General features: G+C 38.9%; 1 protein-coding gene across 4 annotated transcripts in view; it reads left to right on the forward strand.

Annotated features, from left to right (window-relative positions):
- The window catches only part of ncam1b (neural cell adhesion molecule 1b), a 112,657-nt gene that overhangs the window by 36,379 nt on the left and 52,511 nt on the right, over nucleotides 1-23,767 (forward strand). For 2 of the 4 annotated variants that reach the window (XM_017490150.3, XM_053687246.1), the window contains exons 2-9: nucleotides 16,477-16,551; nucleotides 17,919-18,128; nucleotides 18,661-18,804; nucleotides 19,145-19,282; nucleotides 21,042-21,159; nucleotides 21,712-21,881; nucleotides 21,971-22,113; nucleotides 22,262-22,285. In XM_017490150.3, the coding sequence (XP_017345639.1) occupies nucleotides 16,477-16,551; nucleotides 17,919-18,128; nucleotides 18,661-18,804; nucleotides 19,145-19,282; nucleotides 21,042-21,159; nucleotides 21,712-21,881; nucleotides 21,971-22,113; nucleotides 22,262-22,285 (1,022 nt within the window). The remainder of the gene's footprint in view (nucleotides 1-16,476; nucleotides 16,552-17,918; nucleotides 18,129-18,660; nucleotides 18,805-19,144; nucleotides 19,283-21,041; nucleotides 21,160-21,711; nucleotides 21,882-21,970; nucleotides 22,114-22,261; nucleotides 22,286-23,767) is intronic. The other 2 variants (XM_017490152.3, XM_017490154.3) reach the window with 1 other exon arrangement.

Here is a 23,767-nt window from a genome sequence, read left to right on the forward strand (position 1 = left end):
AGTGAATTACTGTCTGAACACTTCAGGTCAGAGAGCTTTTTCTAAGCAATGTGAAGTGCAGGCAGATGTTGATGGGTTCTCTGTGTAAATTGCCTGTATATGGTCAGTGCTCTGCAGCTTACTGAGGAGCTGAGTATTCTGAGCATTATATTAGGGAAACATATCTGGAGTCGTATCTGCTCAGTGTGGTTTTATTTTGTCAGCGGTGGAAAAATCAGTAGCTCAGGCATCCAGGACAAGCAGATTTAGTGTCTGAGATGTTTAGGTTTTAATTTGTAGTTGAAAGAAAATAAACTCTACTTTGTATTGACTTTTGCAAAATGAAACTTTTCGTTTGTTGTTTATATTTATTTTTAATGTGCTTCACGTTGGTGTGATACACCTCAATGCTATAACTATAGCACCCACTTCTGAATCCCAAAAGCGGTTGTGCTACACACATCAGTCAATATGTGATCTGAATGATTTATCTAGGTGGGTTAATTAGCATGCACGGTTGATAGGCAATCTTTTCAGAATCAGGAACATGCAGGTTTGTGGAGACACTGACAAAACCTTAGCAAACTAAAGTGCAGCGCAAAGCTGTTATATAACTCTCCTGCCTACTACATGCAGTCACCTGTTGGTTAAACATATTGAGATAAAATTAAAACCATAGCCAGATTCAAGCCAGATCTTTTACTTGCTATGTGAGGACCAGGCTTGTTCCCAGTTGATTTTGCCTTGCTTGCTTGATTTACCAATCCATCCATCCATCTTCCATACCACTTATCCTACAAAGGGTTGCGGGGGAGCCTGGAACTCATCCCAGGGAACGGGGTACAAGGCGGGGGACACCCTGGACGGGGTGCCAATCCATTGCAGGGCACAATCGCACACACATTCACACACTACAGACAATTTGGAAATGCCAATCAGCCTACAAAGTATGTCTTTGAACTGGGGGAGTACGCAGAGGAAATCCCTGGAGCACGGGGAGAACATGCAAACTCCACGCACACAGGGTGGACATGGGATTCAACCCCCCAACTCTGGAGTTGCGAGGCAAACATGCTAAGCTACAGTGCCCCCCTTGATTTACCAATAAAAAAAAAAATTAATAGAAAAATTATTAGCTGTGGAGTCAGGAGCTGCTTTCTGGCAGTGGCAATTGAGATCTCAGCAGTGATTCCACATTAATGCACAGTTAAAAAAAACCCAACATAACATTTCCTGTATAATCCTTTTATAAATATCTAATGTCCACATGGCTGACAGTTGCAGTGTTGATGTGCTGCGCAAAGTGTTTGAATGTGTAAAAAAATAAAAATAAAAGCAATTATTTACTCACCTTCAAAATTATCATTACCCATTAACGTTATTTGTAAAGTGATAGATTTGAAACTTCATTGTAGGCCTGTTTTAAAAAATGTTTTAGATCAACATCAGCCAAAAATGAATATTAATTTTTTCTTTTGGGTTGTAACCCTAATAAATGTAGTTAATTCAGGTGAACTATATTGCACATGTCTAATATTAGCTAACTCAGTTTCATAATTTACCATTTCGGTTAATATGAGAGTTCAAAACACTGCACAGATCATTCAAGATTAATGTCAATTGGCTCATCTAATGGTTATATTGGCTAGATAAAGTGTTAACTTGGGTAAATTAAGTGATAGATTAGCATACTCCATTGTTAAATTGCAAAGGTTGGCAGGTTAGGCACTGTAATATCATGTAGGGGTGATTAAGAGACAGAACGCCACATCTCATAGTCTAAATGTTCACCATCAACTTGCTGGCTTTCTGCTGATGTTGCAAACACAATGTGCTACATTAGAAACTTTTTCAGGAGAGGATAAAGACTATTGCTACTCACTTCCCTACTTACTTGCAAGTCATATACTTCTTTGTTTCCCCCGAGTCGATATTAATCAAATTAGATGTGTTATGACATGAGAAATCAAATTTTCCTTGATCTTTTGACATACAGTGGGGGAAATAAATATTGGACACATCAACATTTCTTTCAGTAAATATATTTCCAATGAGGCTATTCACATGAAATTTTCACAGACATCAGTATTAACTAAAGAAATCTGGAAAAATAAAGAATTCACAACATTAAAGTCCATAAATCAAAGAAATTATTATTATGTGTAATAAATTGGAATGATACAGGAAAAAAGTATTGAATACACTATGAAAAAGCAGTTCTCCAAGGCAAGGTAAGACAAGGAACCAGCTGAATTTCATAAGTAATTATACCCCCTATCTCTGCAAATTAATATCAGCTGGGTTAGTAAATTGATGGTCTATAAAAAGGCTTTTTGTTACCAAGGTGTCACAGAAGAAACATCTCATGATGGTTAAAAGCAATGAGCTCTCCCAAGACCTTAGAAACCTTTTTGTTGCAAAACATATTGATGGAATTGGATACAGACGTATTTCAAATCTTCTGAATCCTCCAGTAAGCACCATTGAGGCCATTATCCGCAAGCCTCCATCATCAACCAGCCACGCACAGGAGCTCCTCGCAAAATTTCTGATCAGGGAGTCAGAAGAATAGTCAGAACAGTAGCCCAAGAGCCAAGGACCATTCGGAAAGAGCTCCAGAAACACATGGAGGCAGCAGGTGTCATTGTCACAGAGAAAACAATAGGCAATGCACTACACTGCTCACGCTCACCCTGCAACACTCCATTACTAAAAAAAAAGGCATGTCGAAGCTCATTTAAAGTTTGCTACAACTCATTTGGACAAGCCTATGAAACATGGTGAGAATGTAGTCTGGTCAGATGAGAGCAAAATGGAACTTTTTGGCTGTCATACTACACACCTTGTTTGGATAAGAAATGGCACTGCACATCACCCTTAAAAACACTATACCAACAGTGAAGTTTGGAGGTGGAAGTATCATGGTGTGGGGCGGTTCTTCATCTCATGATACTGGCAGACTTTGAAGGAACAATGAATGAAGCCCTTTACCGGGAGATTCTTGAGAAGAATCTGCTGCCATCCACCAGGATAATGAGGATGAGACGCAGGTTGACCTTCCAGCAGGACGATGATCCAAAGCATACAGCAAAGGAAACTCTCAATTGGTTTCAGAGAAAAAAATCAAGCTGTTAGAATGACCCAGTCAGTCACCTGACTTGAATCCAATTGAACAACATTTAAAGACAACATGTTTAGAAGAATGGGCCAAAATCACACCTGAATACTGCAGCCCATTAATTTCTTCATACAGGAAGCCTCTTGAAGCTGTCATTACAAACAAAGGCGCTTCTCCACTAAGTATTAAATACATTTCAGTTAGCATGTTCAATACTTTTTTCCTGTGTCATTCCACTTTCTTAAACATAACTTTATTTATGGACTTTAATGTTGTGAATTCTTTATATAATATTGATGTCTGGTGAAAATTTGACGTAAATAGCCTCATTGGAACTGTATTTACTGAAAAAAAATGTTGACGTGTCCAATACTTAATTTCCCCACTGTATAAGAGGTCATTTTACCATTAAAACATCCTTCAGGTTTCATAGCATAATATGTCCTCAATACAAAAAGAGCATTTATTTAACCAAGCTCCAAAAACAGCTTGTTTGAATGTGGCAGGATTTGTGACATCACAAGGGCAAATACATTTGTATATGACTGCCCCTGTAGCAAGACATTGACACCTACTTTTACATCAGCAGACCATTGGCCCCACCCACTGGAACTCAGTCGCTGAAAACAGTTCCACAGGTGGCAGGGGGTGTTGATAATTAATTCATAGGCAATGATGTTAGCCAATCATAGCAGTGGGCGGTTACATAGAAGTTTTAAAGGTAAAGGACACAACAAACGGTCATTTCAGTCAGAGGGTCAGGGACAGGGTGTGAAAAGGTAATAAATTACTAAATTGTGCAAAAAAATTTACTAATATTTTAATTACACCTCAGGGAAGATAATAATAATTTAAAAAAAACCCATCATGACCCCTTTGACTAGTTCATCATATGTTATTACATTACTTGAGCTGCTACTTTTTATGGGAAAATTGGACTGGGCAGCACATTCCAACTTTTATTTGCTTGGTGGCATAGCTAAGGAATTTATCATTTTTTCACCCCTGCTGTGATGTTATACTATTTGGCCATGTGACATTCACAACCATATATGCTTTTTAAACATACCATTCCAGATTTAGTTCCTCCTTTGCGGTTATAATAACCTCCACTCTTATCTACTGGTTTTACCACAAGACATGGAGCGTGGCTGTTGGGATTCCTTTCAGCCACAAGAGCATTTGTGAGGTCGGGCACTGATGTCAGAAAAGAAGGCTTGGGACACAGTCGCTGTTCCAATTCCTCTTTCTTTCTTTCTTTCTCTCTTACTTTCTTTCTTTCTGTCTGGTTAAATATTCATGCTGAGCTCAATTCATTAAGCGTAATTGAGCATATCTACATAGGAGTGTTCTTGTTGTCTGGATGTCACACTCAGGTCCTTTTCGTAAACTCGCTGCTCCCATCTGCGGTGGGCTCTTCTAGCCTTATTTCCTATTCACACACACTTTTACGAGCGGAGAGGAACCAAGGGAAAAGGGAGGGAGGTTTCCATGGCAACGGGCAGCAGAACCCGTCACTGTGGTCTGCGGCACGTGATCTGCAAACAAATGCGAGCCTGAGTTAAAAACTGCTGGCAGATTAACCACGCACATCAGTCTCATACACAGCTGGCCTGCTCAGTTATATAACCGCATGCTGTTAGATTTACTCTGTGTGAAATGTGGAGGATGAGTAGTTAAGTGTGGTATATAGTTATAGCTGTAGGAAGAAAAGAGAGAACTATAGTTAAACAGGAAGTTTTGGGTTTGTGTTAGTACTCAAGAGTGCAGTAAACTAGGGCTGCAACTAATGATTATTTTGATAATTGATTAAGCTGCCAATTATTTCTTCCATTAATCGATTAGTTGAATTAAAAGGCCAGTTTTTATTTTTTTGTATTTTTTCGTTAAAAAAAAAAAATCATTCTGCCCAATGTTGTCCTTCAAACATTGTGCAAATTGAAGGATATGAAAAAAGTATTAAATGTATCTATGTGGGCTATGCCATACATTGTGCAAAGGATGTTTTAAAATATTAACATTATATTTTGATAATCAAAAACAATTGATTGTTCAAAAGCTTTAAAGCAGATGTTAAATCACTATATTAAAAATGCTTAAAAAAAAAAAAGCACAAACTAAGTGATAACTGGTAAGAGGTCGAATGTTCTGCAGTAACACACACATTCACTCATCTGAACACAGTAACGTTACTTTATTCTGTAAATATATGACACTTCTCGCATTTAGATACAATTACATGTTATAACTTCATTACAGTTACTGCTCTCATAAAAAAACACATTTACTTTTGTTTCTGCATGTCCAAAGTATCCATAGTGTATGAATGGGTGTGTGAATGTGTATGTGAGTGTGCCCTGTGATGGATTGGCACCCTGTCCAGGGTGTACCCCACCTTGTGCCCGATGCTCCCTTGGATAGGGTCTAGGTTTCCCGTGACCCTGAAAAGGATAAAGAGGTATCGAAGAAGGATGGATGGACTTTTGTTTCTAAATATCGCTAAATACAGCATCAAACAACATATTTCATCAAAATGAATATTTTACTCAGAGTTATTCCGCTTCCTTTCTGTTGCGCTGTTTGATTGAGGCGCATGCGTGGACTCGCGCTCATTCAGTGGAGTTTAATGGACACTCACTCGCTGTCAGAACGAGTCTTTATGTAAAATGGAAATACTGGTGTGAATTTCTAACATTTACAGATGAGGATATAAAGGTATAAATGTCATTTCTGCGCTGAAGAAAACATGTCTGGAACACATTAAACAGCACACCCATCTGTCGCAGCATCCGACACGACAAGCCACGTTAATACACTCACGAGTTTGTTTGAAGCACTTAATATAAAACATTCTCATGTTTTGGACAACCTGGATCGTGCACTTTTCCCGCAGCAGCAGCTCACTTGGTGATCTCCGCTGTTTTCCAGATGTGTTTTATTCATAGAAATGCGTTTCTCACCATTGTGAAGTGACGTCACTGATGGGGGTTATCTACAGTGATATCACATACCCAACTAATTGATAATGAAATTCACTGTTGATTATTTTAATTATTGATTATTATTGATTTTGTCGATTAGTTGTTGCAGCCCTACAAAAACACTAGTCTCGAAGCACACACTACTATTCCAATCATGTTAAAAGATAAAAAGGTTGAGTTTACACTATATGCACAAAAAGCTTCAGAAAAAGCTTTAGTCAGCAAAAGCTCAGCAGAGCTGGTTTAATTATCTTTTTGAGAAACAGACCATACTCTCCCCAGGCTTCTGTTAAGCTGCTCATTATATCCTTTATGCAGTGGCACCACTTCTGGAGCAGTGAAGTCTGTAAACACACACAGACACACACAGATAATCAGCTTAGGCAAGACCAGGAGCTAGCATAATGTGACAGGTGTCTTACAGATTCAGCAACAACAAAAAAAAACCCAACCTGGATTCGATAGCTGGAGCGGATGGAAGACACCTGATGTCAAATTTCATTCAAACACAATGCTGTCAAACCTCTATTAATCTTGTACATTAACACTCTTAACCGCAGAGACAATAGCACTAAAAAATAATGACATGAGGAGCAACAATAGTACAGAACTTGTCTCAGGAAAGAAAGCTACTTAATTATTAGAAGTGTTCAAACTGTCAGTGTGGTTGTACAGTGATCACATACGTGAGGCTATGTGAATTTTCTGAACAGGTATGTTTCCTTCCTAAATACTGTCTATAGCTGTAAGATATAGTTCTTGTGGTTTCTTACAGATGTAGCAGTGTGCATTAACAAAGCTTTTGGCTAATAATGTTAAAAATTAATTCATAACAAAATACAGAAGATTTAATAGCTGACCAACTTTGCTTGCAAATCAATCTAAGATTAAAAAGCTTGCTGTCTGAGCTCATTATAGGTTGAGCAAAAGATTAGACCTTATTTGCATTGCAAAATGAACATATAACGACAGGGAGCAGCGACATTGTCTGAGAGAAACATAATGAAATTATGAGGATAATGCAGCCGAGACCATGTTGTCCTCTGTATGAACTATTGACCTTTTCCCATATTCCAGATGCAGGCTAAAATGAGTCAGCATGTACCATTTGTTCATGTGAAGTATAATTGGAGGGCTGTTGCCCTGTTATTTTGAGTAGGTTTTGAAAAATGTCACTATGCAATAGCCTGGAAGCTGGAAGGAAAACAAAACAGCAACAGAGCAAGCTCTGTTTGCAAAATCTGCCCCCTATGCACTGCTTTGGAAGCTTGATGACCTTTGACCCCCCAATGGGGGAGTGCTGGACACGTCATCCTGAGCATTAACATACACTGCACACCATTGAGACTGCAACACTCAATTTCATGTTGCCAAGCAACAGGCACATCGTAGCGGGAATGCGGCAAATTGAGTTTTAAGCAAGCCTTTGCTTTCACAGGAAGGTAACATACCTTCATGATTGTGAGGAACATCTTGTTGTCAAGGAGGAAACGTGGCTAATTGCTCGACTTAACCTGCTTAACGTGCTCACATGTTTGTTCATAGGAATAAATCTCATATTTATCCCTCTTCCACATAGAATGGAATGAATGTTTACATTTCAGAAAACATAATCCAAGTTACTGAGTGTTGAGATCTTAGCACTTTTTTTTAGTTATTACAATTTTGTTTGCATTTGAATAATAGTGCTTATTTGTCTTATTTGTGTTCATATATAGATCACTGGGAATGATAGATGTTGTTTTTCAGTCCATTGATCAGAAACATGGGCTCTGTGTTTCCTATTGAACTTCCTTGACACACTTTAAGGACCTTGATCTTTTCACTACTTCACAATGGATTTCCTATTGACCTAAGCTACATTTTTTTCATTTAAAATAGTACAGTTGTAATGATAGAACAGAATGATCGTAATCTAACATTTCACTGGTGATATTGAGCCAAGCAAATTTTATACTGGTAAAATAGTTTGTAGTACTGTTTCACTTTTAACATATTTAATTTTAGCGTAAATTATTTTGGCAGCATGATTTGTACGAATGAGTCTTTGCAAGCTCCATGGGCTGAATAATGATAATTTCCTTTCAAAAGGAACTCAATGTTGCGTGTGGGAAACGCCCTTGCGCATGACCGGTATCTGAAGTCTGTGTGAAATCAGGCCTATTTATATTGCTGCTGTGGTCAGGTGATGTTGCATTTTGTGTGTCGCGTGATTATAAAACGGCACCTGTAGACCACGTCATCAGCCTTATTATCTTCAGCAAAAGAGTGCATGTCAGTTATTTGTGCAAATGTTAATAAAAATGTTACAAAACGGCATTCAATCAGTTCCTTCCCCATCGTGTCAGGTTTGCCTGCATCCACGAGTGGAGCACAAGCCAGCACTAATGCAAGGGAGGCACAGAAGGCGAGTGTGGTGGCCCACCTCCCCCCACAAAAGCCAGGGGGACTGGGCGGCCACAGTCGCAGCCTGCTAGTAAGCCCGATCTAAGAATGATCACTAATGCAAAGCAGGCAAAGAAGGAGTGGTCCTGCGGATGTGATGGGCCACGGAGGGGAGGTATCAGGGACATGATACCCTAACCGATATCGTCCCAAGTTTTCAGTCCCCTCTGGTCAGCAAGCTGTCACAGGGCAATGAAAATCTGATGTTTTCCCTCCGATAGAATGTGGAAAAGTTTACGGCACTAAAAGACAGTCTGGCAGCGTGGAAACTACTACCACGTGTGTCTTCATGGGTTTTGTCCACCATAGAAAAGGATTACTGGGTCCAGTTCAGAGCTTGACTCCCCAGTTCAGCGGTAAGCTCACCACAGTAGTCAGCGCAGAGCCCGACGTTAGCGCAGGAAGTAAGATCCCTCTTGGACAAAGGGGCCATAGAACATGTACCCCTTTCTATGAGGGAGGGAGGTTTTTACAGCCCTTATATCCTGGTCAGCAAAAAAAGATGGGAGTATGTGGCCAATTTAAGATCTGCGTCATCTGAACCGTACTCTTCAGACATACAGGTTCAAGATGTTGATGCTCAAATGTGGGCCATATTCCTAGCACTGAAATTCTTTCTTCCTCTGTTGAGAGGTCACCATGTGTTAGTTGTGCCAGACAATACAGCGGTGGTGTCATATCAACCACCAGGAAGGCTTAAATTTGCACCCCCTATTCAGGCAACTACTTCTTCTCTGGGTGGAGGGACAGTTTTTGTCAGTGAACCAGAATGTGAGAGCCAACCCTCTCTGACTCCAAGGAGCCAGAGGCGGGAGCCAGTGCACCAAAAACAGAGAGCAGCTCTCAATCATATAAACAGATACTTGAAGTGATCATTTGGGCTGTTGAAAAGTTCACTTTAGGCTGGCCCAAGGAAGAGGAAGGGGTTCGTAGCAGGCTGGCCTAGCGTTTTCTCCCCAGTGAAATTAAAACTCCCTCATGCCACACAGAAAACTCCACTTTTATCCAGAAGTGCATGATGAAGTGCATGACGCGCTTCTGGGGAAAACCATATACCAGCCATATTTATAACCCCGCAACGGCCGATTATTTGGCCATCATGGGGAGTGAACAGTACAGGTATTTGGCTATGCCAAAGGTGGAGGACATGCTTGCGAGCTACCTCTCTCCATCGACAGCAGGGAATTTAAGGGGGCCAGCTTTGTTATTCAAGCCATGTAAGGCTACCTCGCACTGGTTGGCAAAGCCTGTGCTGTGGCAGGTCTCGCTTGTGGGTCACTGCATACAATGGCAGTGTTACAGGCCTACCAAGCAGATCTGTTGAATGAGCTTGACAGCGGGGAGGAAATTGGGCCTGAGGCAGTGGCGGAGCTTCGCCATGCCATGGATTTGTCTCTTCGGGCGACCAAGCCAACGGCTTGTCATATCGTGCCGTTCTCACAGCGGAGAGGCACCTATAGGACAACACACTGCCTGCTGTGGTTCGACCTCACTCCTCCAGTACCAGTGGGGCTGGACGCCATGGTACACACGTGGCCAAGGTCACGTCTGTACACCTTTCCCCCGATCACTCTACTCCCACAAGTTCTAACGGGAGTTCGCCAAGACCATCTACATCTCCTGCTAATGGCACCTCATTGGCCAGCTCGAATATGGTTCTCTGAGATAATATCCATGCTAGACGGCTCTCCAGTAGTACATTCTCAGGGATCTACTGTCTCGAGCCAGAGGGTTGATTTATCTCCCTCGGCCGGAACTATGGAAACTGTGGGTTTGGCCCCTGAGGGGCACCAGCTCATAGATTCCGGTCTCTCAATCGAGGTTGTAGAGACCATGTTGAACGCTAGAGCACCATCCACAAGAAAATTGTATGCTCTCAAGTGGTGACTTTTTGTCTCGTGGTATGAGGATCATCAGTAACCCTAGCTACAGTCCTGGAGTCCAGTCTAGCTACAGTCCTGGAGTTCTTACAGGAACGTTTCTCAGCAGGGTTCAGCAGCTACAATTGGTAATGTACACTATAGCCTGCGTTATGTGGATTGATCATTTTAGACTCTCAAATATTACTGCTTTTACCACATTAGACACATGAACTTTATCAATTAAACAATGTAAGTGAGCTAGTGCTAAAAGTAGTTCCATTTGTCCTGTTGTCTTTCTTTCTTTCTTTTTTTCATTCTGAGGTTAAAATTTTAACATTATTTATGTATCTTTCAACTCAAAAGTCTTCGCTGTTACTTTTCTAATCTTTAAATCTGATCTATTATGTCTTATGGACCCAAATGGAAATATGGTTTTATGTTTCCAGTAGAGCTGCAACAAGTAATCAATAAAATCTATAATAATCGATTATGAAAATCGCTGTCATCGAATGTTATTATCAATTAGTTGGTCTGCGCACGGCACGGGGTACATTTACTCATTGCATTACTTTTGTTCCAAAAACACGCATTGGAGTGTAAATATAAAAGTTGTGTCCCAAATGACATACTATACACTTACACTATGCACGATGTACTCTACCATCTAGTATATCAATATTAGAAGAGGTAGTGTCATCTCAAATGGAACACTAACAGTTTTTACTAACTGGAAGAATAAGCTGTTTTCCAGTCCATGGCACATGACCTATAACCATCAGATGGAGGTGTAATCATCAAGTGACAGTGGAGAAAAGGAAGGGGAGCATTTTATATTAAATTCCGCGAAGAAGATCAGAATTTACTAAGCGGAGCTTGTGTTGCATGGACACACGACAGCAGTGATGCACGAGCACAAACTTATGTTTATATCCAAAATGCTACATGGTCTGCAAGATGTTGTGGAAATTGGTGCAAGTTGATTAAAAGGTTTAGTTTAATTCAAGTTTATTGCCATTATATGCTATTTGCGTGATACATTGATCTATTAGTAACGAGGCTGAGTTGCTCCTCACGCGGTGATAAACAGTATAGTGCAAGTAAGATCTGTAATGTTAAATTAAAATGTTACGATCAAAGTAAACATAAGCAAAACAATATGACTAAAGGCAGTTAGTAACAGAAACCATAAGGTGCAGTGACAGTGATATTTTATTATTAATTTAGGACTGTAGATTCATTATCAGTGCTTTTTTGTGCATGGGGCATTCATGTGTAATCAAAAACATTATCAGCCAATTAATCAATTATGAAAATATTCGTTAGTTGCAGCCCTAGTTTCCAGTATATTTCTAAATAGAGGATATTGTAATATATGCATTCAGTATGTTAAGATTTTTAATGGTTTATCTGACCTATGTTGAAGACTCAGAAGCAGCAGTAAACAATCAACAAATGGCATGGCATCGGCCAATTATGGGAGATTTCAAATAAAACTGAAATTCCTTCAGTATGTATTATAAAGTATTAATCATCAAGGAAATACAATGAGTATGTACTGATTAATTCCCAGAAGTCCTTCAGTCACCTGTGGTGACAGTCTGATGAGTTGATTCTGTATTCTGCAGTCTCCCAAGCCTATTTCGACGAGGACATAATTGGGATTAATATACATAATTAATGTTTTTAGTATTATGGAATTTTGCATGATTTTGGCTCAAGGGAGGTCTGGCAAACTAGATTGTTTCTACAATATGTGTTAGCAATTCAGTTTTCTTTTTAATATGTTTGCAGTAAACTCCAGAGACACTTTCCTTAAAAGAAACTTTTTTTTTAACCTTTTATTTCCATGAGCACAAGTGAACCAGAAATGGTCTTTGGTTTATATCCTGGTGTTTAAAACACAACATTTAACAGTTTTGTTTTCTAATAAATATAACTCATGTTACACACTGACAGCATTTGCTGAATAACAAGGACACAGTGCTGATGATGCAAAGTACTACTCATCTCCACAGGTCTGAACTGCATATTGGGGAGGCTGAGTATGTCTGGATGAGATAAATGAGGCCAGGCTTTGCTCAAATTGCAACAGCATCCTTGTGATAAGAGTGAAACAATTAAAATATCTAAAACTGGTATATCTTTCTGCTTATATGACTGCTTTTGAATTCTCAAATCTGATTGGACAGAAAGCCCACATTTCTATAACTGCAGCTCTGACAGGAGTGCCAGCAAATCACAGCTTTATATTAATGTGTTCGTTCTAAAATATTCTTTCGATAGAGATAACTTGTAAGGCAGTTTCTCCATAATTTAACAATAAAGAGATTTCCCCCCCACAGACATTCTACAGCATTAATTGTAATTATAAATGGATAAAAATGATGACATTCTATAATAAATTTGAAATTCTAATTGTTGGAAAATTTCTGTGGTATAAGAGGAATAAAATACTTCTGAAAATGTTGTTATTAGAAAATAGTCATCTCTGGGGTGGTAACTTAATCCTATAGCAGCATGGTCCCATCATGTTTTATTCCTTCTGTATACTGTATATAAATGACAGCTCGATTATCTATAATACCAATTTGGTCTTGTTTAGTTACTGAGAGTCAATGACTGTTGTCACTTAAATCGAAAAATCTGTTTTATATTCAAAAGTTATTTAAGCCCATATGTTTGTAGCTATTCAAAAGCTTTTACCCTTACTACTCAGACTGAGTGAATGTTGTTGATATTAGTAAATAATAGATGCAATATAAAGTGAGTAAATTAGGCAGTGCGTGATTGGGTGAGTGAGTCAGTCTGTGAGTCAGTCAGTAATTCATTTTGTCAGTAAGTGAGTGATTCAATGAATTGGTGAGTCACCAAATCAGAGTGAATTGAGTGGGTGAGACAGTGAGTGAGGTGAGTGGGTGAGTGAATGAGTAAGTGAATGAGTGAGACAGTGAGTGGGTGAGGCACCGAGTCGGAGAGTAAATTGAGTGGGTGAGTCAGTGAGTGGGTGACCCAGTATATCAATAAGTGAGTGATTGAGTAGGTGAGTGGATGGGTCACTGAATCACTGAGTGAGTTGAGAGGGTGAGTCACCGAACTAGTGAGTAAATGAGACAGTGAGTGGGTAAGTGAGCGAGTTGGCAAAAACTTTAGGCCCACCCCTTAGCAATCAAAACACATTACAATTCTGGTGAATGGAAAACTTGAATGTTGACTTTGATGAACCAACTCATTATAGACCTTCCAGTTTCATTGCTAACGAAAGCAGTTGCATGACAGCGAACACCTTTTAAAATAATAATAATAATTATAATTTATACACATACACACACACACACACACACACATATATATATATATATATATATGTGTGTGTGTGTGTGTGTGTGTATATATATATATATATATATATATATATATATATATATATATATATATATATATATAAATTCATACCCTCAGCAATAATAAGTTCCATAAAAAATATATATATATTGACAATTATCTACATGTCATGTTGTGGCATTTACAACAAAATTGAACAGAGATATGTTTAGTTTATGAGGGTCTGACTTCTCAGTCACTCAAAGTCAGGGCTGTAGACCAGTGCTGTCATTTCCATATTCTCTATCCAATAAAATGTCCAGATTTAAATGAAGAAGGCTCACAGAAATAATTAATGACAATCTAATATGATAGTGTTTTTCCAAAAGCCTTCGTATATTCATTTGTACAGGCAGTACTATGTGTCTGACTAATAACTGTTGTGTCAAGGCACAATAAATGGCTTTTCCATAAAAACAGCACATTAGCAGAAGTATTGACCGAATGTGCTGATTTAATTGTAGTTGGCCCAGCCTCCCCTTCATATGCTTTATTAAATTACTCTCAAAGTCTAAAAGCCACTGAGCACCCACCTGGGCACAGATCATGTTCCCCCACTGTTCCCCTTTACTTATTTCACAAATGTCTCTTTGGGTCAAACCAAGAAATGAAAAATGTTACACTGTCTGCACAGGTCTGAGCCAGGCCTGACCGGATTTTATTTAGCTTTGATTGAAATATTGATCTGAATTTGCTCTTGCCTGGCTTTATATTTCTCGGCAGTGTGTCTTTCACTGGATAGCCTGCAGGCTTCTACTATAAGTCAGTGCATATCATTCATCATTTTAAAATGAATTCTGCTTTTTTCCCCCCTTGTTTTCAGATTTATTTAGCCAATTTAGATTTTTTTTAATGAAGTAGTCATATATTTTGAACTTTTGTAAATGCAGCATGGTGGTAAAGCGGGTAGTGTTGCTGCCGCCAAAGCCCCCAGTTCAATCTAGATCTGGGGCTACTGTTTGTTCAGAGTTTTGCATGTTTTCCCTGTGTGTGGGTTTCATCTGGGTTTTAAAGCTTCCTCCCACCTCCTGAAAACATCCCAGTAGGTGAATTGGCTATGCTAAATTGCCCCTAGGTATGATTGAGTGTGGGAATGTGTGTGCGTGCATTGTGCCCTGTAATGGACAATCTAGGGCGTCTCCCCACCTCATCCAAAATGTTCCCAGAATAGACTCCAAATCAACCTTGACCTGGATAAAGTGCTTACTGAAGATGAATGAATGCAATAATATTCCATAAATGTTGTAAAAATGTGTTAATTGTGCTTTGACAAACAGTATTCAGTGTGATTTTTTTTGTGATTGGTTTGACATTTTCATTGATGCTTCTCACAAGTTTTCTAGAATAACAAAAAAAGCTACATTTGTGCAACATTATTTGTGGCTTAATTTAAAAGAAACAAAACATAGTTATGCAGCTTTCATTATTCAGAACTCTTGACTGGGAAAAGTGATTAAAGATTTATGACACAGTGACTTGATTATATCAACAAACGCTTGTCATGTTTGCTGATGTGTCTGCATGACCGACTTCATTCATCTGACCGATGAATGCAATCAGGTCTAATTAGACAATTGTGTGGTGGTCTGTGAAAAAAAACCAACATGGCTGATGTCTCTGTTTCTGAATTCTGGAAAACAGCCAAAATTTTTGGAAAAATCAGGTTTTGACCAAATGTTTTTCTGGCAATAATACAGTCTCAAGTATATTTTACCAAAATGATATGGAAATGTTTTTATTAATCTACTTTCTAACATTGGGCTTCATTTGTCAATCTTTCTGATTATTTCTTACTTAAGCTGTGTTAATGTTTGCATAAGTCAAACTGAGCCAAAAATTTCGGCTTGATTTACAAAAGTTTCAGAAAATACAAATTTTCTTTGTATTCATGTGTGTATGTTGTTGAATGCCAATCACCAGTAAACAATTGGATTTGACACCCAACTGGGTTTCACAAAAGTTTTATTAAATCTGTGTAACACACGTATATAAGCAATTAAAACTTCATAGAGTAATCCACATATAAAGGTGCAGTAACTCATTGTGTTTTATATGATTTGAAGCCGATTAGTTGAGGTTTACATTAGTTAGCCTTCTTATGCATAAATTTACACACACTCAGGAGCACGAGTAGGAATTGAATAAATCTGTTTGTATCCAGCTTGATTAAAGGCCCATTTCCTTGGTTGTCTGCCTGCAAAGGTTTTGTTTGGTAAAAAGCCAGTTTAACAAATGCAGTCAGTATGCTTAACCTCTGATTTGTGTAGTTTTTGTATAGAAAAATAAACATATGCCTAATTAATTCAGTTTGTAATCAGATGCACCATCACATCATCCTCAAAACAGAGAAGAGTGCTTACACATTCTGTACAGATGACAGACAATTTTTTAAAATGTTTTAATTGCCCAATAAAGACTTTAATTACAAGAAATGTATTCTGTTTAACAAATGATGGTGTAAACTCATTATTTTTTTCGTAAATAGAGTAGGTTTTAATCGTAGAATTGGTTGGAATTGGAATGAAATCTTGAAATGTAATTTTCTCCATTTTCAATTTTGGAGGTAAATGCTGGAACTTTACTTCTGATTGAAATACATACAGAAACATGTTTCAGTTCAGGAAAGTTGACCACTTGAAAGGTTTTCCCAGACCACCACACAGTTATGTAAAAATCACAACTTATGTAGAATCTGTTCTTCTTTCTACAGCCTCTCTACAAGTGAGCATTATGCCTGCACAAGGAGAAGTAAGCGTCGGAGAGTCCAAGTTTTTCTTGTGTGAAGGTACGTTTGCACATTTTTCCCCTGACAAGACATTAGTTTTTTCTCTCTCTCTAAAAGCACTATTATATATAATATAAGATTTCTCAAGGGCGCGTGGTGGCTTAGTGGTAAGCACGTTCGCCTCACACCTCCAGGGTTGGGGGTTCGATTTCCGCCATATGCGGAGTTTGCATGTTCTCCCCATGCTGCGGGGGTTTCCTCCGGGTACTCTGGTTTCCAGTCCAAAGACATGGCATGTCCAAAAGTGTCCATAGTGTATGAATGGGTGTGTGAATGTGCATGTGATTGTGCCCTGTGATGGATTGGCACCCCGTTTAGGCTACCTGGGATAGGCTCCACGTTCCCCGTTGCCCTGTAGATTAAGCAGTATAGAAAATGTATGGATGGAAGATTTCTTGATGTACAGTTTGTATATTAAGTAGCTGATGTTGCTGGAGGACATCTCTAGTAGGTGTGATCAGTTTAAACAGGATAAGTTATAAATAACAGAGATGTGAGTGTCTTCACAATGTACACAGTGTCATGCTAAAAACTCCATGTGCATTATATACAATATACAACTTACTACAAACTGATAGTGTTGGCGGTCATGATAAACACATGATAGTGTTGGCGGATATGATCAAATGACCATAACATGTCTGTAGGCCTGTGCTAGGAACTCAATTACTTACCTAAAACCCCAGGATGTGTCACTTCAAGTCAAGTAAAGTTCATTTAAACTTGGTCAGTACTTTCGTTTTGGTTGTTTTATCTTAGTTTTGGCGGGAGATGATAGAAAAGCGTGCACAGTTCCTTGAGTGTCTTTATAGTGAAGTAAAACCTAATTTCTGAAAGAATATAATCTTTACCGACATCTCAATTCAAATGGGATATACAGAGTATATTACCTAGGGTTATTTTTCCTAGTCAATTTATAGCTGGTAAAATATGGTGAATTTGAATCCAAAGATTCTCCGGTAATAATTACATTGTCCCACATCTCCATGTAAAACTATTTAGATTTTGGCTTAGAACTTTGTGCTGCACGTTGTCTCTCAGTGGTTTGCTACAGTCCATGTCTTGAGTTTCGAAATGTGTCTGGTAATTGCTCTCGTTAACTGAACCATTATCAAAACGTTTGTCTTCTGGTTCAGTGATTTGGTGCTGTTGAAACTACCAATTTAAAATATTATTTGCCACCAGGCGTGATTTACTCCCATTTCATGCTTTTCTGACATATGGACAGTCTGGCAACATTTGTTTTAGAGGAACGATGTTTATCACAGTTCATTGAGTTTAATATAGGATATATGCATATGTTAATATATGCATGTGTTGTGTTAATTGTGTTGGGTTTTAACATCATGCCTTTTGCTGTGGTGCAGTTGTCGGTGCAGTGAAGAGAATCGACTGGTTCTCACCGAGCGGCGAGAAGATTGAATCCAGTAGGCAGGACATCACAGTGATCCGCAATGACGAGACATCCTCTACGCTCACTATCTACAATGCTATCATTGACAATGCCGGCACGTACAAGTGTGTAGCCACCAGCGGAGACCAGCAGGCTGAGGCCACAGTGAACGTGAAAATATACCGTACGGCCACTTCAGCTCTCCTAGATCCAAGATTTAAGCCTTTCTCTCTACTCACTCTGTCTTCAAGGACCCTTTTGTAAAATTTATTATATGATCTTCACTATAAATCATCCTAATCCCTAGTTATAAACAATATCAACAATATTAATAGAAATAGACACACAAATACGCTTAACTGGGTTGGGATCCTCCTGATAGCAGATGTGTGTGTACAGGTGGGAATTCAAATATGGGATAAATGCTAGGAAAATTACTTTTTCACTTCTTATTTATATAGTCCATAGATTTTCATCATTTAATCTTTTCGAATATTATCTCTATAATGCAAAAGTAGCCATACTGTAAAAGTAGTGTTCTTCCCTGTAAAACTAAAACTAAATTGTCCATACAGTGCATGATTAAATTTGATGATATAGCCCAGTATTCACATTGGTGAGGTACAAATCTTGTTTTTTATTTGAAAACATTTTTATCTGAACATTTATTTAAAGCTGTTAGTGTCATATAATTGTGTGTATTTGTGCTCCTGCAGAAAAGATTACCTTCAAAAATGTTACATCACCCCAGGAGTTTACTGAGGGGGACGACGCCATCATCGTATGTGATGTGATTAGCTCCCCACCACCCACTATCATGTGGAAACACAAAAGGGCAAAAATCCAGTTTGACAAAGATGGTATGACCTGCTTTTTGTTATTTCCAATAACTGCAATAATTTCTTTTGATTTTTAATGTCACATTTAATGCCTTACATGCTATTTTTTTCTCCAGTCCTCCAAGTCTTTAATGCTATTGTTTGTACTATTATTTCGCTGTTTTATTCTAAACCAGAAAAGATAACTAAGCCGATAATGAATTATTGACAGAGACCGTAATTCATTGCATGACTGGTATTCTCTTAAGATAAGCTGTTACTACAATTAAGTTTAATTACCTGAAAATCAAATAGGAGTATTTTGACTCAGTGTTTGGTTGGTCCATGTTTTTTTTTGTGTGTGTAAAATCTGCTTTTTCAGTTCGGTTCAAGAATTTGGACAATAACCACCTGCAGATCAGAGGGATCAGAAAGGCAGATGAAGGAGTGTACACCTGTGAGGCCCGCATTATGGCTCGAGGAGAGATTGATTTCCGTGATATCAGAGTTGTAGTAAACGGTGAGCTCTCAGTGCTTTTATTTGCACTTTAAAAGGTTTGCGGTTTTGTGCTAAATTGCTGTTTGTCACATCCCAGTGCCACGCTGTTCAACCCAGACTCTCATTATAATGATTTGGTCTGAATGGAGGAATTTACTGCTGAGTCTTCAATATAAAAAAAAAGTCTACAATAAACGTTGACCTCACATAACAGAACACACAGACAAAGCAAAGCAAATACAAAAAAGAGGAGAGATTTCTGTTTAGCAATAAGTGCTGTGTGCTCCATATATTATATGTTTACAGAGGATGTTTTGTTTCAGTTTGATATTCTATTTCATAAAGATGCAGAAGGAAGTCGGGCTCTTCTTTTTTTCACATTATATCTCAACAGTGAAAGACTATTACTCTAACTTCCATTTCCAGTTGAACTCTTCAGCACTAAAAATACACAATAATATTTATGGGCCGCATTAGAATGGAAGCATTTTGTAAGTGCAGCATTTTAAGAGGTGTCACTGAACACACATCACACAAGAAGACATTTATAGTGCAAGCTTAAAGCATACAGTATATCTACACACCCTATGCCCTGCAGATTTCCATTGTAGCTCTGTGAAGAGAGTCACGATTGCTGTAAATTGCTCTACAAATTCTTAAAATGAAGCTCTGTTTCTTAAGTAGAAACGTCTGAGCTGGGGTTTTTCGAAAACTTCTATACCACTGCCACTTGCATTTAAGCCTGAAAAAAATGAGGGCTAGAAAATACAGACTGCTAAAGAAGTGTCGTTTTCTACTGTCAAATGTAATATAAGCAAATATAAAAGTAAGAGACAATTTAAAAATGTAAAAATAAAAATGATACAACAGACAAATATGATATGTGATATATTTACAGAGGCGGATGCACTTGTGGATTCAAAGTTTAAAAAGCATTCAAACCAAACACAAAAGACACTAAGCAAACGTGAGCAAGAAAACTAAACATAAACTAATACATAGGACAAGCGAGAGCATAACATGACAACCAGGGACAAGCAAAGCCAGACCCCAAGTGTGCTACAAACCCTGAATAAATACGCACAGGTGCTTGTTAACTGGGATGAGAGTCAGGTGTGGGTGATCATGTGACTGTGATGCAGCGGTGCAGAGGCTGCTGGGCAATGAAGTCCATGGTTCCTTCCGGCAATTCATAACGATATAAATGACAAGAAAGTATACTGGCAATATACAGTATTGCTGCAAAAATAGCCCTAGTTATAATTATCATGTTAATCACTGCAAACATTGTTTATAATTATATGCGTTAAATATTCAGTCCTCCTGATAATCAGTGTCTCTGATTAAAATGCTGTCCTATCCCTATGTGGGCAATTTGTTTTTGTTGACTATTATTTTACATGGTCACATTTTCATATTTACTTATTTAATAATAGGTTATATTTTTATATATGCTTCTGATTGTATTCTGTAGTGTTTTTTTTTTTTTTTGGGGGGGGGGGGGGGGGGTTACGTCAAATTTTCAGACAGTGCTGGACCTCTGGCTCAAGCCAAAATTGTGCAAGAAAAAGTCCAAGGTCCAAGAATCATGAGTAATAGAGACATGGGTGTGTTTTAAAGTGTGTAATTTGTATGCAACCTCCACATATTGACTAAACATGTAGTTATGTCTGATGTCTGCAAGCGCAACTCAACTTTGAATACAGCTCTGAAAGAACATAATAATAAGTGGATTATCACTATATTCTGCGTTTATCATTTTTTTCCCCATTTCCCTCAGTTGTTCCCACTATCAGAGTGCGACAAGCTGAGGTGAACGCCACCGCAGACATAAGCCACTCTGCCATGCTGGCCTGTGATGCAGACGGCTTCCCTGAACCTACAATCACATGGATGCGGTAAGCTCATCTTCACTATCTCCCAGAATCCTCCTGATGAAAGAGGGCTATTCATAAATCCCCCATCCAGCTTCCAGCCACTTCTCGCCATGGCGGGCGTGTGTTCTGATTAAGAGATCAAAGGCAAGCCGAGAAATCCTCTGAATAAAAGTAAAGAACATTTGTGCACAACATGGTAGGGGACAAGCAGGGGCACATCATTAGTAGTTTTGAAGCATGCTTATTCTCTTGGCAGCTTTCGTCTCCTGAGTGGAGCTCCCTGGGGAGGTTGCAAGGGAAGTGTAAAAATCTGGTCCACAGTTTTCTGATGGGGGTTGTATTGTGTTTATTGCTTATTTGATGATGCGTGGTGGGTGTGTTTCTATTGCCAAGAAAGTGCCGCCCAATCTCAAAGCCCTTGTTTCCTCCTTTCCACCATATTGGGGGGGAATTTCAAGTGACTTAACGACTAGGAAACAAATGTTTATTTATTTATTTTTTTAAATAAAAATTCTTTAGGTATTTTCAGCTGTTTTTTCTTTTGGCTACATATTGAGATATTATATTCAATAGCTCTCTCCGGCGTGAGGTTCTTCTGGAGAGCGGGGATAAGTACAGCTTCAATGAAGATGGCTCAGAGATCACAATAATGGATGTGAAGAAGCTAGATGAAGGAGATTACACCTGCATTGCCAGAAACAAAGCTGGGATGAGTGAAGAAGAAGTCGGACTCAGAGTTTTTGGTAACTATTTGCGCTCCTCAGGGTTAGTCAAGGCCAGGTAGTTTATCTTCAATAAAAGTGATTCTAACCCTAAAATTGCATGTTGTTAGTGAAACCCAAAATCACATACTTGGAAAACCAAACCACTACGGAGATGGAGGAGCAGATCAGGTTGACGTGTGAAGCCACAGGAGACCCGACACCCAGCATCACGTGGAGCTTCGGTACGCACGTATTTGCCGAGGGAGAACAGGTATTCACGCTTTCTTCTGCTGATCTTTGATGAATTCCCAGTAAGACCCAGATCTAGTGTAGTCATCTCTAACTTAAAATGCACGCTGGATACTGAGGTTGGAGCTGCCTTTGGCTGTTTTACACATAAGATTTGTTTCTGTCTACAGGAGCATCTAAAGAGGATTTATCAGGTATGAGATCAGAGCAGCAGGTACAGTAACTCGAATCTCTAGAAAGCCGACCGAAATCATCCGAGCTGTTTTATTAATCCCAGTTTTTATCCAGAGCACTGATAACTATCAGTCAAGGCGTCTGCTAAAGTTAGTGCATGCTGCTGAAATTCATTTTTCTTGCACAGTCCTAAAGCCACGATCTTATCAGGGATTATGGACGGAAAATTAAAAAGATATCTATGTAAAGGTCTTGTCATAGCAGCAGCCTCCACAATAGAACAGTGCTGATTGAAACTGCTGTTGAACTTGGACTCGGTTTTAAATCTGAAGCGACTCACTTGCATGGCACTTGAAGTCTTTTTCCACCATCATCACAGGGTCAATATGAGTTACCAAGTGCTTTTTTTTCCATTTCCCACCCCGTCGTCATTCCCATCATGCAGTTATGTGTTTGTAGGATGTCATTTAGACAAGTGGCTGAATGTGCACCATTTTTATCAGCCTGTTTGGACACACAGGGCACATTGTGCTCATAGGGAAAAGAAAAATAATTAGCAGTGGTTTATTTATTTATTTGTTTATCTATTTGCTGGTTAGATTTTACTTATTTTTTTTGGCCACAAATGTGTCTGGTTTTGCAATAAAAAAGCTAACTGCAAAAGGCAAGTGGCCATCTCGCTGCTAATTATTTTGCTGAACGTGTCACTCCTCTGTGGTCTCTAAAGCTCGCCATCCAATCTACGCACAACACCTACACAGTTGGTTAAAGTGGTGCTGCTCACTGAAGCACTCATCATCAGCCGGGTTGGTAGAAAATTAAGCATTATTCTCTCAGCATGATTTCAATGGCTCAGCTCATGTCAAACCCTGTGCACAGTAACACAGCTTCCTTCCCAAGTTTCTCATAAGTAATATGACGTGCATATGAAATGGATTTTTATAATGGTGTTTTAAAACTGTCTGAAAGCTCTGCATGATGCATGTGATTGCCCGTTCACTTAGCTTTTAAAATAAATAAATAAATAAATCACATGCCTGGGTACACTTTTGCACAAAAATGACCTATCAGATGTGTCTGTTTTTTTCTTTCGTCCACCTTTTTAAAATGCATATTCTTCTCTCCCTCTAGGAGCTAGCTCGTATCTCATCAGCTGTATTTGTGCTATTTGGTGCAATAAATGAGATGGTTTATAACTATGTCGTATTTCTCCAGCCCTAGCCCAGTTAACAAGGGTGCCTGACAAATGAGAAGGCTGTAAAGGCAGTAGGGATGAAGAATTCTGGGGCAATAAAGCCTTGAGTATATGCATCAAGAGGCAGAGGAAACTGGGTTTCTGTGTGTGAACAAGAGCTAATACATGAGCCACTTTCTCCTTGGGCATTTTTTTTCCTCCTATCTCTGCTGTGCTCCTCTGAGTCAACTTTTCCATGACTCACCTGTAAAACAGATTAGTGCCCGAAGTCAGACACATGGCATTAAATATTAAATCTAGCCAGAGA

Source organism: Ictalurus punctatus, chromosome 17 (genome assembly GCF_001660625.3).
Source record: "Ictalurus punctatus breed USDA103 chromosome 17, Coco_2.0, whole genome shotgun sequence".
NCBI lineage: Eukaryota > Metazoa > Chordata > Actinopteri > Siluriformes > Ictaluridae > Ictalurus > Ictalurus punctatus.